Raw genomic sequence first — 18,562 nt, forward strand, 5'->3', positions numbered from 1 at the left:
CTGCCATCCTTCATTTCTGGGGTCTTTAAAAAAAATAAAAAAATTGTGTGTGTGGGGTGGGGTGGGGGGAGGAAGATCCTGAGCTGTCAAGCCTTACTTTCTTGTCAGTTAGCGCTGACCAGAAAGTAAATCTATGACAGCTCAGACTCTGATGGAAAATTTTGCCCACAAATGTGGCACAACAAAGTTAGGGAATCACCCAGCAATGATAGAAGAGAATCACCAAAAGTGTTCCTTTATATCCTGAACCTATTTTATTACCATTTTAATATTAATGGCCTCGTTGTACTGTATTTGCATGGCAGAATCAGAGCCTGCTAGGAAAATATCACATGAGCCGTTCTGATACTTGGCCGGTAAAATACTGGCATGATAAACCATCTGGAACCAAGTTTAATCACTATCATTAAAGGCATGGTAAGTTTTGAGAATCCGGCCCTAAGTGTGCATTAAAGCAACGTATTGGAGAACATTTAAGTAATATATGATTACAGAAAGATGAAGCCATCTTAATACAATATTGGCGTGAACATTGTCATAAACTTAGTGAACTGCGCTTTGTTGCTTTGCAGCATGTAGGCGTAAGGCAGTGGTCTCAAACTCAAACCCTTTCCAGGGCCACATTTTGGATTTGTAGGTACTTGGAGGGCCTTAGAAAAAATAGTTAATGTCTTATTAAAGAAATGACAATTTTGCATGAGGTAAAACTCTTTATAGTTTATAAACCTTTCCTTTTGGCTAAGTCTTAATAATATTGTAATTTATAGCTAAAGAGACAAATGATCAAGAAACTGTTTTATTTTACTTTTGTGATTATGATAAACATACCGAGGGCCTCAAAATAGTACCTGGTGGGCTGCATGTGGCCTCTGGGCTGCGAGTTTGAGACCACTGGCGTAAAGTAATATTTTGAAAATTTTATTAAGAAAAGAACAGAGAGTTATATTCGAATGGAGAACAGTAGCTCTGGGGGGACTGAATAGGGAGAACTGGGCCAGCTATTCACAGAGTGGTGCGGGACAAGGCAGGAAGTGAAAAACTCGCACCTGCCTGCTTGCTGCTCTGCTGCTGCTGTTCGGGGGGAGAAATGAGAGAAGGACAGGAGGCTGTAGGGCTGGACCGCCATTCACGGAGCAGCAAGGCAGGAAGCAAAAAACTCGCGCCTGCCTTCATGCCACTCTTGACTCTGCCTGCTGCTGGGGAGAAAGCCGGATGGAAGGGCAGGAGGCTGAAAGCGCTGGACCACAGGACTGCCAGAGAAATTAAGGTAGGGAGGACCTTGCCTGCCTCCGGGGGGGGGGCGTGCCTGCTTCGGGTTAGGGGGCCCTGTCGGGGGGTGGGGGGCTAGGGCACCCTGCCATTAGGCCTGCCTGTCCTGCCCTGTCCCCTGTCCCGGTCTGCCCTGTGCCCTGTCCACCACTAGACCACCAGACGGGGGACAGGGTACAGAGCCTGGCAGGGAGGGTGACAGAGTACAGAGCCTGGCAAGGAGTGTGGGATTGGGTGCAGAGCCTGGCAGGGAGAATTTGGTTCAGAATGTTTTTTTTCTTGTTTTCATCCTCTAAATCTTGGGTGCTTCTAATGGTCAGGTGCGTCTTATGGAACGAAAAATACGGTATATATCTATAACTTGCATGCAACTTAAAAGACTGCCCCCAATTTGCCCATTACCTGCTCATTTCCACACACCCTTTTTTGACTCACAGTTAAAATTTAAGTGCAGATCTCGCACCTAAATTTACACATTTAACCTCTGACTAATTCTAATTGGTGCCAATAATAGCTTGTTGAAATGACAATTATTGGCGCCAGCTTGTTATTTAATTAAATTGCACACCCAAACTGGGCTCTCGTCCAAATTTGCCAGCACAGTTTTCAGCGCATGTTATAGAATTAGGGGGTTAATGTGTTTCCAGGTGCCTTTAGCGGCCACCCAAAGAGCAGGCCTGCAAATAACTGAATATTCTGCATCCTGCATTCTGCCAAATACAGTCTGGCTTTACTGAAATGAGGGGCTGAGGAACAAAATGAAAAATACTGTAGACAAAGTATGGAGGCTCATTGTACAAGATGACTCCCTGATGAGAAAGGAATGGGAAAGGAATAAAGAAAAGAAGCCATGAGTGATGACTTTCCTGGTCAGAGCCAGCAGAAGAAGGAATGCTAAAGGCTGAGCATGAAGACTTCCAGACATGAAAATGATGTAGAGAATTAAGGAGGGGAATTATTGCCTCAGCTTTGGACATTCTGTGTGACTCTGTAAATGTTAATATTTTCACTGTCATTCCTGTACACCAGCTCAGACAAGAAATGTTGTGAAAGGGTTTCCTCAAAAAAGGCGACTGTCCCATGCTCCTGGCGCATTTTTGAGGACAGGTATATTGTACTCTGTGAGCCGCAGAGGTGCTGCAGGGTCCTCATCAATGAGGGGTATGTCTCCTCCAAATAGACAATGTCTGCACCCAGAATAAAGTCATAGTCTGCGGGAAAGTTGTCTTGGTCCTGGCCCCATGTCAATGCACACACTTGGGGCTGCACTGGATGCTGGCAGGGGACATTGCTCCATACATTTTCTTGAATTTGCTTCAGGGCCTGGGGGAGGTCGGTAATGGTCACATTTCCTCCTGTGAGAGATGGAGACATGGTACCTCAGATGAGAGAAAAAGAAAGGCTGGGCAGGACTCCCTGATGAGAGCTGGATGCAAACAAATAAGCAGAGGGGATCGGTGAGGTGACATGAGCAAGAATAAAGGAAAGGAAAAAGAAATTAAAAGACAAACAAAAAAGCAAGCCATGCATTTTCTTATCTGCTAGAAAGCTCTTAGCAGCCCGATTGTTCATAGTAAGAAAAGGTTTTCCAATTACTTTCCATCAGCTAATGCAGTCCTGCTGCCACATAGATGGAGGCTTCATGCAGTAAGCGAGAGCTCCCAGTCTGGTTGAAGAGCTACTTAGTACATTTGGCCTTTAAGGGCCTCTCTAAATCATGCAACTCCACATTTCATCAGCTGTAATTTGCTCTCTCGGCAAACTGTAGCTACTGTTTTGGGGGTTAAGCTTTGTTGTGTCAACTAAAATGAAAGGCCACCTCACATACCATGAAACACTTGGAAAATAATCAAGGCAATAAGCAGACTTATTTACATGTCATTTTTTGATGTTATTTAGGTGGACCTCTTATCTTCCATAAAATGCATCAAGTGCATTCCTGGTGATTAGTGGGCAAACTAATTATGCTACAGCTCCATTGCTAATATTCCTTTTTTTCACAAAACTCATTGAGTCTTGGCTGTCAGTTGCCTGTTCAGAAAAGTTCAGTATTCTGTACCCTGCACAGTTTGATTTCAGAAACTGGCTTAGCAGATGGATTTGGTTTCAGAATCTAGGATTCTCAGTGCTGACAGTCAACTTTCACAATTTGACCTCGCAACTGCCCTTGATAAACAATTTTTTTTGCAGTTTTCTCAGCAGCCACTTTGAATTTCAACAAGAAATTTTACAAGCGTAGTCATCATACTTCCATATTACTATTAAAATAACATTTAGGGCTCCTTATATAAAGATGCATGTTAGTCTATGGATGCGTTAACGGTTAGCGCACCTTAGTAAAACAGGAGATAAATTATCTTAAACTATGGCGATGTTACTGACACTTTGGCATTGCTACCTAGCAATTTTTGTGCAATGTTTGAGCTAAATACAATAAAAATAACATTATTCAAATCATACAATTAACAATGCCCCCCCCCCCCTTTTTGCAAAATGGCGCTATCGTGTGTCATATGGCAATATCACTGAAGCCTTTTAAATTCCTATAGGTTTCAGGCATTTACCACGCTGGCCCACACTAAGGGCTCCTTTTACAAAGCCGCGCTAGGGCCTTAATGCGCAGAATAGCATGCGCTAAATTGCCGCACGCGCCTCCTATCTGGTGTGTGCATTAAAACCGCTAGCGTGGCTTTGTAAAAGGAGCCCTAAAACACTTTGTAAAAGGGGGTCACCATGTGTCAGAATTTCCGAGTCACTGTGATTTCTATGTAGATTTCTATGACCTAATTTCATTCCGTCCCATATTCAGTGCTCAAAGTATCTACTCCCAGCTTCAAAACAGGCCTTCGCTCACTTGGGAAGCCCTTAAAAGCCTTGTTGTTCGACCCCTATGGCAGGCTGTCCCAGATCATCTGCAGTGCTTGAGTATGGCCCGTGATTGCCATTCCAATCCAAAATGCTTCTAAATAAATTATCTGTAAATTATCATATTATCAAATACAGATTATTCAAATTATTTACAAAAGTCTACGTCATTGTGATGCCATGAATAGTACGCTATCTCTTTTTTTTCTCAAATAATAGTAGTTTTACAGTGTACACATTTTTTGAATGTGCAAAAATCACTGAGTTGCCATGTTTAAAGGTAATCTCATTTCACTTGGCACATAAATGCAGATAGTAACAAATACAGTTGTACAATTTCATGTTGAAATTCCAAGTAGTTGCTGAGAAAATAGCAAAAAAACTCTTAGGAGGTTACATTTTTTTTAGCTCACCATGTAGTTGACCATAATTTTACTGAAATGACTGGGTGTATTAGGATTTACTGGTATTGTTCCAGATTGGTTCCACAAAAAAAAAATGTTGTTAAAATGGATAGAACCCAGTGGCATATCAAGGGTAGGAGGTACCCAGGGTACTGGCGCCCCCCCCCCATGCCCTCCTTTCTGCCCCCGTTCCTACCATTCCAAATCCCCCGCCCTCCTCTCTGCACCTCCCACTCCCTTACTACACCTGTGTTAACTTATTCCAGGGATTATATCAAATCTGATCATGTTATGATCACTGTTATCAAGTGGCCCCAACACCGTTACCTCCCACACCAATTATTGCATTCTACTAAGAACGTGGAGTGGCATAATCAAAAGAAACATCTAAGTCCATTTTGGGCCTAAGTCGCAAGTTGCCCAAAGTCAGACCCAGGAAAAGGTCCATTTTCGAAAAATACATCCAACAGACTTTTTTTTTTCTTCGAAAATTGTCCAACTGTACGTCCAGCCGTCTGATCGCCCAGACCGCTAAGTCGTCCATCTTTATACCCCATTTTCGTCCAAAAATTCGTCCAAGTCACAAACGCCTAGAACAAGACCTTTTAGGCCAGAAAAGTGATGGACTGGACACCCAAACATGGCATCAGAGTAGTGGGGGTACTTTACAGGGCACTGCTGTGAACTTCACAAAATGGGTCCCACATAAACATCTCACTACAGCTCCCTTATAGGTCATGGTGAGCCCCCTAAAACACCCCCAGAATCTACTAGACCCACCTATCTACCACCCCAATAGCCCTTATGGCTATAGGAGCCACTTATATGGCAGTACAAAAGGGTTTGGGGGTTTTTTTGGGGGTGCACATGTTTCACCATGAATGCAGTGATTAGAGTGGCTTATGGGCCTGGGTCCTCCTCTCCATGGTTCACTAACCTACCCCCCAGACCACTTAAGCCACCTCTGTGCAGCTGTACTAGGCTTTCCTATGCCAGGCTGCCAGGTGCTGATGTACCGGAGGCAGATATGTAAAGTTGTTATTATGATTTTTATTGGGGGAGGGGATCAGTGATCACTAGGGCAGTGTGTGGGGGTCTGTACTTTGTGTCTGCAGTGCTTATCTGGTCACTTTGGATACCTTCTGTGGGCTTAGACCTGGTTTTAGATGGCCTAAGTCACAACATCCAGGTTACGTCTAGGCAGTGTTGTAAAACTTTCGGTTATACATGCAGTACGACTAAGTCTAGGAGGTCCTACGTCCCACCCAAATCCCGCCCTCGACACTCCTCCTGACACGCCCCTTTTAGCTCTGGTCATTTAGCAGCACGTCTAAAATCTGGTTTGATTATCGGCACTTGGACGACCTTGTCTCACTGATTGTCTAAGTGTCGATTTAGGCTGATTTTTAGACGTATTTCCGTTTCGATTATGAGCTCCTAAGTCTTTAATTGCTTCGCCTCTTGTCAGTTCCTGAACTAGTTGCTCCATAAAACAGTCCTTGATTTAATCAAGGAATTTTGTCTCCCTTGCATGCCCTGATGTTATATTTACCCAGTCAATATCGGGGTAGTTGAAATCACCCATTATTACTGTGTTACCCATTTTGCTAGCCTCCCTAATTTCTGATAACATTTCAGCATGTGACCATTCATCCTGTTCAGGTGGATGTAGTACACTCCTATCACTATCCTTTTCCCCTTTACACATGAAATTTCTACCTATAGGGATTTCAAGGTGTGTTTCAGCTCCTGTAGAATTTTCAGTCCATTTAATTCAAGGCCCTCCTTAACATATATAATGCTATACCTCCACTAATTTGATCCACCTATCATGGCAATATAGTTTGTACTCTGGTATGACGGTATCCCATTGGTAAGTTTCTTTCCACCAGGTCTCAGAGATGCCTATTATATCTATCTTTTCATTTAGTGCAATATATTCTAACTCTCTCATCTTGTTTCTTAGGATTCTGACATTTGTATACAGACATTTCAAACAATGTTTGTCATATCTATTTACAATTTGCTCAGCAATTGCAATCTTTAAAACCAGCCTGCTCTGTATTTAACGAAACTTGGGTCTACTGTGGCCTGTGTTGCAATCTCGCTGTCGGAATGCTCTAGTCTTCCCTTTTATTTTATTTTTTGTAAATCTTTATTTATTTATTTTTTTAACTCACAATAAGTATAACACAAAATACAATCATTTTATACTTTAACATTACTTATTATATCATCAAACTATAGCTTTCATTAAATATCCCCCCTCCCTTATGTCCAACAATTAATCATAAACAAAAGAAATCATAAAATGTTTCCACCCCCCTCCACCCCGGACGTGTATGAACAAAAGGGAATTAATATTTATTCTATTCAATAATTTCAATCTTTACAGTATCTTGTTAATGGCTCCCAAATAACCTGAAATTTTTTAAAAATTTCCCTGCTGTATAGCAATTATCCTTTCCATTTTGTGATTATATCTTTTAAAGATACCTTGTTCCAAATCATGCTCTTTTGAGTGTTTATAAATATTTAGAAGCTCATTTAAATAAAAAATATTTGGGTTAAATTGTGAGACTTGTAAATTTTTATGATCTAATTTCATTCCCTCCCATATTCAATGCTAATCGGCCAGGAATAGCTTCTGGCCAGTTAAATAGCACTTAGTTGGCTAATCTCTAATATTCAGTGGGAGATGGTTATCTCTGCTGAATATTTGCAGTTAACAGCTGGTCATGAATATTGATGCACTGGTCACCTAAGAACCAGTGAGCGCTGAATAGTCACTTAGCTGGTTAAGTTAGAGCTGATAAGAAACCCCCCCCCCCCCCCCAAATATTCAATGCTGGTCACTGGAAACAGTCCAGCATTGAATATCCAGGTTAAGCACCAGCATTGGGCAGACAACGTCCTGCCCAGAGCTGGCTGAATATTGTACCCATTGTAATGACTCCGTTGTATTTTTGTAGCTTTGTAAACTGCTTCAGACCAAAATTTGGGATTAAGCAGTCTAAAAGTACTTTGGATTAGATTAGACAAAACACTCCTGATAACCCATTTTTGTGACAACAAAGCTGAAAATACGGATCCTTCTTCTCACTAAAATGTCACCCACCCACCCACATCCCACCAGTAGGACACTGAAACATATCTGTGCCGTACCTACCCAGTAACACTGTCAGGATCCCCACAAGTCCTGTTCCAGCCCCCAGTTCTATCACTTTTTTTCCACTGAAATTCATCTTCTGCGCTTCAAAATAACCACAGAGGTTTAGAGCCTGAGTAAAGGTAGAGAGATAAAAAAAAGGAAATAGTGATGATCATGTTGTATTTTCATTGCTATTACTGTTTTTCTTTCCAACCCAACAGAAGTTGAGAAGAATTACATATAAGGAGTAAAGAATTTATCTATCTTAGAAACATAGAAACATAGAAAAATGACGGCAGAAAAGGGCTACGGCCCATCAAGTCTGCCCACCGTAATGACCCCCCCCCCCCTATTTGCATGCACTGCTTTCATTGTATGCTAATAGATCTCATGCATATTCATTGGGGAAATCCTGAAAACCCAACTGGATTGCGGCCTTCGAGGAGGGACTTTGACACCATTGTTTTAAGCCATTGTGATTCAATCATAACACCACCTGGGAACAGAGAAAAAGGCTGAACTGCTATAATTAAATCATGACGTCGGCCACCTAGGATTCTATTTTTAGAACAGGTCTCACCTCTATAAATATGAAGTGAAATCCTTTCTAACCAGGGGAAGATGCCCTCTCTCCCTCTGGAACTAGCCTTGATCAAGCTACAATTCTTCTTCTCCCTGGATCACCATGCTGCTCCAGCTAGGACATGTGGCCTTCTAAGGACTTTTCAACCAGCATTGTGAGTAAACTTGATCCTTTAACCTTAGAGAAATTTTGTCTAGTGTATTTATATTAATTCTTTGCTTAAAGATCCTATTTGTATGTAACTGCTTCAACCGGCAGGATTGTAATTTTATACTGGCTCTAAAAAGAAAATAAACTTTCAGTTTGCTTAGAAATGTTCTGAGTCTTAGCCCTTAAATAAATATTCATATATTATATATTTAATTATGGTTACAGAGCTAAGTTTTAATCAAGCGAGCTAACTTTCCCCAAATTAATACTTCTTTATAAGTTATATTCCTCTCTTTGAGAGCAAGATAGCTTATTGATGGAGTTCCATTCATTTAATAATAAGTTTTAATAACAGAACAGGTACAATTGGATCGATTTTTCACTCTGTCAAAAATTACAAAGACTAGGGGACACTCAATGAAGTTACAGGGAAATACTTTTAAAACCAATAGGAGGAAAATTTTTTTCACTCAGAATAGTTAAGCTCTGGAACGCATTGCCAGAGGATGTGGTAAGATCGGATAGTGCAGTTGGTTTTATGAACAGTTTGGACAAATTCCTGGAGGAAAAGTCCATAGTCTGTTATTGAGAAAGACATGAGGGAAGCCACTGCTTGCCCTGTATTGGTAGCATGGAATATTGCTACACATTGGGTTTTGGCCAGGTACTAGTGACCTGGATTGGCCACCATGAGAACAGGATACTGGGCTTGATGGACCATTGGTCTGACCCAGTAAGGATCTTCTTATGTTCTTAAATTTGGGTGTGGATCATGGATCCACACAAACTAATTAGTCAATTAAAAACTAGCAATCAATTATTGGTGTAAAACAAGCACTTAATTGGCAGTAATAAGGAGTTACATAGAAACTTGTTGGCAGATAAAGGCCAAATGGCCCATCCAGTCTGCCCATCCGCAGTAACCATTATCTTTTCCTCTCTCTAAGAGATCCACATGCCTATCCTACAGTTTCTTGAATTCAGATAGTCTCTGTCTCTACCACCTCTTCCATGAGACTGTTACACGCATCTACCTCCCTTTCTGTAAAAAACCTATGTGGAGTGACGATGTTCCTAAATGGACTTTATTTGAAAGTGTCAAATTTCCAAAGGTACACTGAAATCATCCACATAAAATAATTCCATCCGCATAAGAGCCTTAAAGGACCTAGTCCGCTAAGGATACAGGACCCAACAAGAAGACTTTTTGTCGAAACGCGGACCGTGTTGGGTCCTGTATCCCTAGCGGACTAGGTCCTTTGAGGCTCTTATGTGGATGATTCACTTTTATGTGGATGGAATTATTTTATGTGATGATTTCAGTGTACCTTTGGAACTTTGACACTTTCAAATAAAGTCCATTTAGGAACATCGTCACTCCACAGAGTTTTTTTTTGTTTGTTTGTTTTCTTTAGATATTTTGAGAACCTGGCTGGCTGGGGGTCCCCCAGGACAGGTTTAAGAACCACTGAACTAACCCAAGAGACAGGCAAGCTCAGTAGGACTCCAGGGAACTTGTCTGCCCCTAGAAGTTGAAAACACAATACCGAAGCATCACTCCACCCCTGATCGCTAACAGCAATGCACTTTCAGGACACCCGCTCAGTTTAGAGTAGTGGTCCTCAACCAGTGTGTCAGGAGGCACAGGTGGGTGGTATGTCACAACAAAATTGGTATGGGTAGCCTTAATGATCATCCGAGTCTGCAAGTTGGTGGAGAGCAGCGATCCTAAGAATCGTTTTCTTGAATTCCCCATAAGTCAGTGGTCTTTACTAGTTTATAAGTCAGGGCCACTTTGGATCCAAATGAGCTGAAGGAGAGCCATCAACTATTTTCCCATGCAGGGCCACACACCGCTAGCCAGTGTATGTCAATGGCATCCTCTCACATTAGCCGGCCTTCAGATTTTTCACTGGAGGTATCCTCGAGGAGGTGGGCGTTTCCAAATACGGTCTCTTCATCTATTCGAGAAATGCCTTGTCCTTCAACCATGTGGTTCTTCTTCCCATCCACTTCCTTCTGTCTTGAGCTGGGGTACAGAAAGACATCATGGTAGGAAAAAAAAAAAATCAAAATGATAACAAGGGCCACCGAAGAGGTCTCAAGGAGCCATAATTGGCCCCCAGGCCTTACACTGAAGAAAACACTGCCATAAGTGGTCATTAATTTCTGCTTCCTAATTACCCTTAATAATAACTGGAAATGCTGCAGCTCTGCTGGCCACAGGTTCTGTCTGCTACATAGTTTCTGAGATGTGTATTTGCAGGGTTTTGTACTGCTTCACAGCGGGGCCAAAGCAAGCTATAATTGCGCCCCCTGTCCTACTTAGTGAACACCATCCTTTCTTACACTACCCCATGATACATCAGACTTTCAGTAGTGAGTCTTGTGCCTTATTCAAAATTAAAATTCTTTTTTCTACCTTTGTTGTCTAGCCATTTAATTTTTCTAATCATGCTGGTCCCAATCTCTGCTTTCCCGGCAGGGCTTTGTGTTCATTTGTCATTTTTCTCTCTCCTTCATCTCCTCCACTACATCCACCTCTTCTAACACTGTTTTTTTCTTTTGCCTCTCAGTCTTCAATTTATTTTTCTGCCTCAGTTCATTCTTACTCTGTAGTCTTTAATTTCCCTCTTTTTACTGCCTACTGAAGGGTTTTCTATCTCTTTTCTCTTACACCACACCTCATGTCCCTTCCTCTTATTTTTTAAAATTTTCATTTATCAATTTTCCATCTCCTCTCAGTCCCTAGCTCTCCCATTTGCCATCTCACTCCTTTCCCGGCCTCCTATTTCCTGCTACGTACTCTCCATTACCACCAATGTACTCACTGCTTTCTCACTCATCTTCATGTCAGCCCCCTTTTGACCTCTTCCACACGGCTCTACCATTTCCAGAATCCCCCTCCCTCTCTCCACTCTTGTCTGGTATATCTTCCTTAGGCACTTTAGTTTAGAATGTGAGCCCGCTTGGAACAGAGAGGGAAGATTTTCAATGTGCTGTAAGACAATGCAATTTACCTGACTTGTAATCTCTTAGGTTATAAGCGGAATAGAAATGTTAAAAATAAATAGTCAAAAGTCCAGGAAGCCTTCCTCAGCTTTTGGTACAGGCACCTTGACTTTCGACACAGCCTTCAGGGTCTCTACGTGTCAGGAAGCCAATAAAATGGGAAAACACAGTCAGAAAGGCTCTAAAATGAACTCTCGGGTTTGTCTGTACAACCGTTCTCCCTGAGTTTTAGACACATTTTGTTTTCTGCCTAATATTTTTGCAGCTTTGAAACTTTCTTGCCCAAAGCACTGCAACATTATTACTATTAAACCTCTGGCATCAGCTAGCTGTCACTGTGCCTTCCTCTCCTGCACTTTGTACAGTAAATTCTCCCGGGGCAGTATCCAGTTCCCCACACCCTGGCGCAACACAGGGCCGGCGCAACACAGGAAGTGGGGTAAGCATGACAGGGTTATGATGACATCCAGGGGACAACCAAAAGCTGCACATGCTTATCTGTTGTTCCAACTCTGAATCAAAGCACTTCTGACCGCAGCTGCTTCTTTTTCTACCTACTCTTCTCTCCCCACCCCACCTCCCATTCCAGCCCTCTTCTCCCTCCTACCCTGTGGTTAAAAACTTCTAAAAATGCACCTCTTCTCCAAACTTGGCAATCCACCTTAAAACTCCAGGAAAAGTCTTTTGCCACCACTGATCCTCTATTAACATAAGAACATAAGAATAGCCTTATTGGTCCAATGGTCCATCAAGCCCAGTAGCCCATTCTCACAGTAGCCAATCCAGGTCACTAGTACCTGGCCAAAACCCAAGGAGTAGCAACATTCCATGCTACCGATCCAGGGCAAGCAGAGGTTTCCCCCAGACTATGGACTTTTCCTCCAGGAAACTGTCCAAACCTTTCTTAAAACCAGCTTTGCAATCCACTCTTACCACAACGTGTTCCAGAGCGAAGGGGATTACAGGGTACAGATAGAGGGTTACTTACAAGACAATTAAGGGAATAGGGTATGAACGTTTTAGGTTAGGAGCACTTACAGGTCATGGACCCGGGGGGCCGCCGCGGGGGCGGACTGCCGGGCACGATGGACCCCTGGTCTGACCCAGTAGGGGCAATGCTTATGTTTTTATAATCTAATGCTTGGCTTTATATACCGAGATATCAGTACAAGAAAGCTCGACTCAGTTTAACTATTCTCTGAGTGAAAAAAATATTTCCTCCTATTGGTTTTAAAAGTATTTCTATGACCATCCTTACCTCTTTGTTAACTCACCCCCTTTATAAAGTCCTGCCTAATTCCCATACTGCGAACTTCCCAGTTTTTCAGTTCATTCTGCTGTGTGGCTCGCTGACTCTACTCAGCCACCTTTTCTGTAAACTGTCTCGAACTGAAAGGCTTTTGTAGTATATAAATAAAGATTTATGTTCTGCTATGTTAAAAAATATCAGCTGCTGAGTGATAGGAGCATCTTCCACTGCCACCCCTCTGCCTGCCTCCCATCACGTATGGCTGCTGGCACCACGTTAGAGATTACTGCTGATTTTTAACATTTAGAGAAATAAGATGTCAGCTTTGGAAATGTGGATACCTTGTACAGTGGAACCTTGGTTTACGAACATAATTCATTCCAGAAGCATGCTCGTAAACCAAATTACTCATATATCAAAGCGAGTTTCCCCATAGGAAGTAAGGGAAACTCGCTTGATTGGTTCCACCTCCTCCCCCCCTCCCGCGGCCACCGGCGCTGCTCCACTCCACCCCCGAGGCCACTGGTACGCTTCCACAACCCTCTCCCCCATGAACCGGCATCACCCCCCCCCTCGCAAATGCCCACCCGCACTGAAGCCTTACCCCCATCTGGCACCGGCACGCAGCACCAATCCACAGGAGGAGATTCTTGGAGAGAACGAGAGCCAGAAGGCCTTGAGTGTGCACCGATGCTCAAGGCCCAGTACGGCAAGCAGCACGATCTTCAGGCACCGGCACCTCCTGTGGGTTGGTGCTGCGTGCCGGTGCCAGATGGGGGTAAGGTTTCAGTTTGGGTGGGCGTTCGCGAGGGGGGGAGATGCCGATTCACCGGGGGGGGCGTTCATGGGCAAGGGGCGATGCTGGTTTGCGGGTGTGGGGGACTCGCAACGCAAATCCAGTCAACGCTTGGTTTGTGAGTCACGATTTGCGAAAATGTTTTGTTCTTCTTGCAAAACACTCGCACACCGAGGTTTGATTGTATTTTGTTCTACTGTTCACTCTGGTTTCTTAGGTTTTCAATTTCTTTTCTTTTTTTTTTTTTTTTGTCCAGTTATTTCTACTTTGTGGTCTCTTGCTTTTTTACTAAGCGACAGCTCTGTTTTCCTTTTGTAACCACAGAGAGCAGGATGCCCAAAGCTCCAACAACACAGTAATAAATACCATGTCGGGAGGGATTTTGATTTACCAGGCGATGCTCAGCACAATAGCCCGCAAATTACGAGAGGGTGCCGAAATGTTTTCAGCCCAACCAAGAAGAGAATGACGTGGATATGGTTCAATCAATGATTTGAAACAATGTCAAAAACAGAATTTCATTTCTGAAAATTAGCACTTAACAAAGTAAGATAACACTGTATCTCGGCTAAAGCAGAAAAATAACGCTCAGAATTTAGGAAGTTGGTTGGTTGGGCTGAGAACCCTCTCGTACATGCATGCTATTTGTGCGGACGAGCCCCAGTAATAGGGGAGGAATTGTACCTGGTGCCTGCTCAGAAGAGCAAACTAGTAGACACAGCTCTTCCCCCTGCGGTCAAACCCACTGAAAAAAACAAAAAAAACAAAAAAAAAACCCTTCTCCCCTGTCGATGACTAGCTGAGCCAGCATATAGCTGCGACTAAGCTCCTCTCCCCACCTGCTCAGCTAATCGTGGCTCCAGTGCAATTCAGCTGATCACGGCTCTTCTCTTTTCCCTTGCCTGTTTATCCGATCTTGGCTCCAGTGCCACTCAGCAGATCGCAGACAAGGGAGAAGCAGTTTGGGAGGGTTTTGTTTTTTTCTTTTTTTAGGAAAAAAAAAAACCCCACAAAAAAATAGGCACAGCTGTTGTGCGTGTGTTCTGTGCATGTGTCCCACACATAGACACAGGACTGTTCACATAACAAACACAGACAGCTACCAGCCGGAAAATTTTGCATTGTAAAACAGGGCTGTGGAGTCGGAGCCGAGGAGTCGGAGACATTTTGGGGGTGACGGGTCAAAAGTGCGCGAGGACAAAGGCGCGCCGACAACCGAGCACAGATAACTGAGCGCAGGGCTTAATCGCGCCGAAGAAAACCTGTATTTTAAAGGACTCTGATGGGGAGGGTGTGGGGGGGAACCCCCCACTCTACTTAATAGGGATCGCACAGCCTCACGCTGCCATGTTGGGGGGGGTGTAACCCCCCACATTATACTGAAAACTTAACTTTTTCCCTAAAAAACAGGGAAAAAGTTAAGTTTCCAGTATAATGAGGGGGGTTACAACCCCCCAAACCCCCCACAACGCCAGCGCGATCTCTATTAAGTAAAGTGGGGGGGGGGGTCCCCACAAACACCCCCCATTGGAGCCCTTTAAAATACAGTTTTTCTTTGGCGCAATGAAGTCCTGCGCTCAGTTGTCCATAATCAGTTGTTGGCGCGCCTTTGTCCTCGCGCGCTTTAGACTATGAACCTATTTTGGGTACCTGGAGTCGGAGTTGTGGATACCAGAAACTGAGGAGTCGGAGTCGAAGGATTTATCTACCGACTCCACAGCCCTGCCATTAAAAGGGGAGAGGGGCATTCCATTTTGTGCATCACACAGAGAACCCATTTATATACTTATGAGTTCCTTGTTATGCATCTGTGTAGGGGTCTCAGTGGCTGCAGCCAGGATCGCTAGCAACCTTTTGGGCATCGGAGGCTGAGCTATTGAGCATCAGGGCCAGAGAAAGATTCTTTTAACATGTAGATTCTGTGTATGGTTATTCTCTCTCCAGCTGGAGATGCTCTGCTGTTTTAGAATATTTGCAGTGCTGACTTCAATAAGTAGGGTTAGAGCAGTTTGAGGCTATTTTCAAGGTCTTCTGTTACTTCTTGGCAGGGGTGTAGTCAAGGGGTGCCTTGGGGGCCTGGGCCCCCTCTAGAACTCCATCACACCCTTTTGCTTTGCTGGGGGGTGAGGGGGGATGCTGAGCCCTGCCAGTCAAAATAACTATGGAACTGCCTCCCCCCACTGTTTCCTTCCCGCTCTAAGCATGCCCAAGAAGCAGAAAGGAGGCATTGGGATGGGGGAGGAATATGTTGCCCCCCAATCCACCCTTGGGCCCCCCCTCAAATTGCAGGGCTGGCTACTGCTTCTTGGTGTCTAGTAGCGGAGGGAGTTTGTGTTTATCCCACTGATGTAACGCCTGTGAACTGAATGTTTGTGTAATTTCGTATTTCTGTTCTGTAGCAGTCACTGTGAGTTTAATTGGTCGGTTTGAGGATATTTGTTCACACAGGGGTAGGGAACTCCGGTCCTCGAGAGCCTTATTCCAGTCGGGTTTTCAGGATTTCCCCAATGAATATGCATTGAAAGCAGTGCATGCAAATAGATCTCATGCATATTCATTGGGGAAATTCTGAAAACCCGACTGGAATACGGCTCTCGAGGACCAGAATTCCCTACCCCTGCTCTAAGAGGACAATTCTATAACTGAGTTCCACCATTTATGCACCCCAATGCTGCACTCTGAGCCCCAGTTGTAGAAAGGCCTCTGTACATCAAGATGCCGTTAGAGACTAGTAGCCTAAGTCAGCACTGATTCACCTAAATCAGGGGTAGGGAACTCCAGTCCTTGATAGCCGTATTCCAGTTGGGTTTTCAGGATTTCCCCAATGAATATGCATGAAATCTATTTGCATGCACTGTTTTCAATGCATATTCATCGGGGAAATCCTGAAAACCCGACTGGTATACGGCTCTCAAGGACCGGAGTGCCCTACCCCTGACCTAAATGTAGGCATGAACTGTTATGCCAGGCGTATGGCAGGTGAATATGGCACTTTAGTAAAGAACTTACAATATTCTGTAAGTTACACATGTAACTGGGAGCCCAGTCCCCATACTTGCACTTATTTGCTAAGAGGCTTATACATGTAAATTATAGAACAGCACTTTAGAACAGGGATCTCAAAGTCCCTCCTTGAAGGCCGCAATCCAGTCGGGTTTTCAGGATTTCCCCAATGAATATGCATTGAAAGCAGTGCATGCACATAGATCTCATGCATATTCATTGGGGAAATCCTGAAAACCCGACTGGATTGCGGCCCTCAAGGAGGGACTTTGAGACCCCTGTTTTAAAATGTGCTAAGAATATTCTATAACATACAAGCACAAATGATGCTTTAACTTTAGGCACCCTGTTATAGACTTAGGAGCGGGGCATATGGTTTACATCAAATTAACTGAATGTGATGAATTGGTGTACATTACATTAGGGATTTCTATTCCGCCATTTTCTTGCGGTTCAAGGCGGATTACAAAAGAGTTACCGATGATGTATTACAAAAAGATATCTGGTCATTTTCAAGTAAAATAAAGAGTAGAGTTGGTTGTTTGGGGGTTGGGAATTTAGTGAGAAGAAGGAATTAAACTGCGGTGTTAAGTCTTTTTCAGGGATTTCTTGAAAAGTATGGTCTTTATTTCTTTTCTAAATGTTTTGTAGTCTGGGGATGCTACGGGTAGATTGGAGATTTGGTTGCCCAGTTTAGCTGACTGAGTGGCTAGGAGGCCATCATATATAGTCTTTTCCGTTTAACTTCTTTGAAATGCAAAAAAAAAAAAACCCAAACCAACTTGGACATATCAGTACCTAATCCCACGAGGGGCCCCTGATCCAATCATAACATCTAAAATCCTACTGAAGTGAAGGTGCAGTTGTGCATGAAGCTTATGTCGGCCCAAAGAGGTGTTTCTGTCCCTGGAAAGGGGGGGGGGGTATGGGGGAGAGAAGAAATACTGGGCCGGGGGGGAGGCGTCACCTGATAAGTTGCAAAGGGGCACCAGAAACCCTCGCACCTGGGTTTTGCCGGCAGAGAGCAAGCTCTCTTTCCCCCTCAGTCGGGCAATTCAGATGGCATCAAGAGCGCCCACTGTGAGCATCCAGACTCTCCCCTGACAGGAAAAAGAGCGAAGGAGGGAATTTCCTCGTCGCAGCTCTTTTTTGCACTGGGCTACGTTTATTAAGCAGGCCATCAGGAAGGCACGTAGAAGCCTCTCCTCCCCCCCCCCCCCCCCCCGTGCCAACACTATCGGGACCTCCCCCTCCGGTACAACCCCATCGGACCTTTGCAGGAACCTACCTCTCCCCCCAGTGTAGCACGATCGGATCCTGGATCCCCCCCCCCCCCCCCCCCCTGCATCCCGCTCGGAACCTTCTCCATCGTTATCCTGGAGGGACCTCTCCCTCGGTGTAGCACGGTCAGGCCCTGCCGGGGGACCTCTCCCTCCCTCCCCCCCGGTACTTACCGCCTCCCACACGGGCGCTGCCACCCCCAGCCTGGCGCCGTACTGCTGCCGGATCCTTAGCTCTCGGCCGCAGAAGCAGTAGCGGCTCTCCTCGAAGTAGGTGTCCGAGAAGAGCGCCGTCCCGTCCCGGGGGAAGACCTCCTCCATCAACCCCTCCCCCCCCTCGCGCGGTCGGGCGTCCACAAGGCTCGGGCTGCGCCGGCAGAGGTGGAGGTACGGCCAAAGAAAAAGTTTGATGACGTGGCTCCGTCGGAAACTTTCTCTTTTTTAAAGGGACCGTCAGGCCCGGATGCCAAGCGGATCCCCCCCGCCCGCCGGATCCCGCGGATCTAAAAACGTACTGCCTTTAAAAAAACAAAACAGAAAGCGACTTTGGCGTGGGGTCCGCAGGGGATCCTCGTTTTAACTCCCGAGGACCTCACGAATCCTGTTCACTCACGGATTCTGTTTTTTTAAATCCACGGACCTGACGGATCCTGCTCTCCCCCCCTCCCCCAGACCCCACAGATCTCGCTCACTCCATGGATCCTCGTCTTACCTCCCTCCTGTGGACCCCATGGATCCAGCAGTTCTGTAGCTGTGTCTGCAAGAGGTGGGGAGTAAGATAAGGATATATGGGGTGAGCA

The 18,562-nt window shown here is 44.6% G+C and overlaps 1 protein-coding gene across 1 annotated transcript; it reads right to left on the reverse strand.

The window, feature by feature from the left end:
* Positions 1-815: 815 nt before the first annotated feature.
* EEF1AKMT3 (EEF1A lysine methyltransferase 3) lies at positions 816-18,145 on the reverse strand. The gene is made up of 3 exons (XM_033936131.1): positions 17,937-18,145; positions 7,708-7,819; positions 816-2,624 (listed from the first exon to the last, which is right to left on the reverse strand). Exons 1-3 carry the CDS (start codon positions 18,081-18,083, stop codon positions 2,233-2,235), a joined length of 651 nt encoding a protein of 216 aa, XP_033792022.1. The 5' UTR covers positions 18,084-18,145; the 3' UTR covers positions 816-2,232.
* Between the last annotated feature and the right edge of the window lie 417 nt (positions 18,146-18,562).

The sequence above is a fragment of the Geotrypetes seraphini genome, chromosome 3 (assembly GCF_902459505.1).
Source record: "Geotrypetes seraphini chromosome 3, aGeoSer1.1, whole genome shotgun sequence".
Lineage (NCBI taxonomy): Eukaryota > Metazoa > Chordata > Amphibia > Gymnophiona > Dermophiidae > Geotrypetes > Geotrypetes seraphini.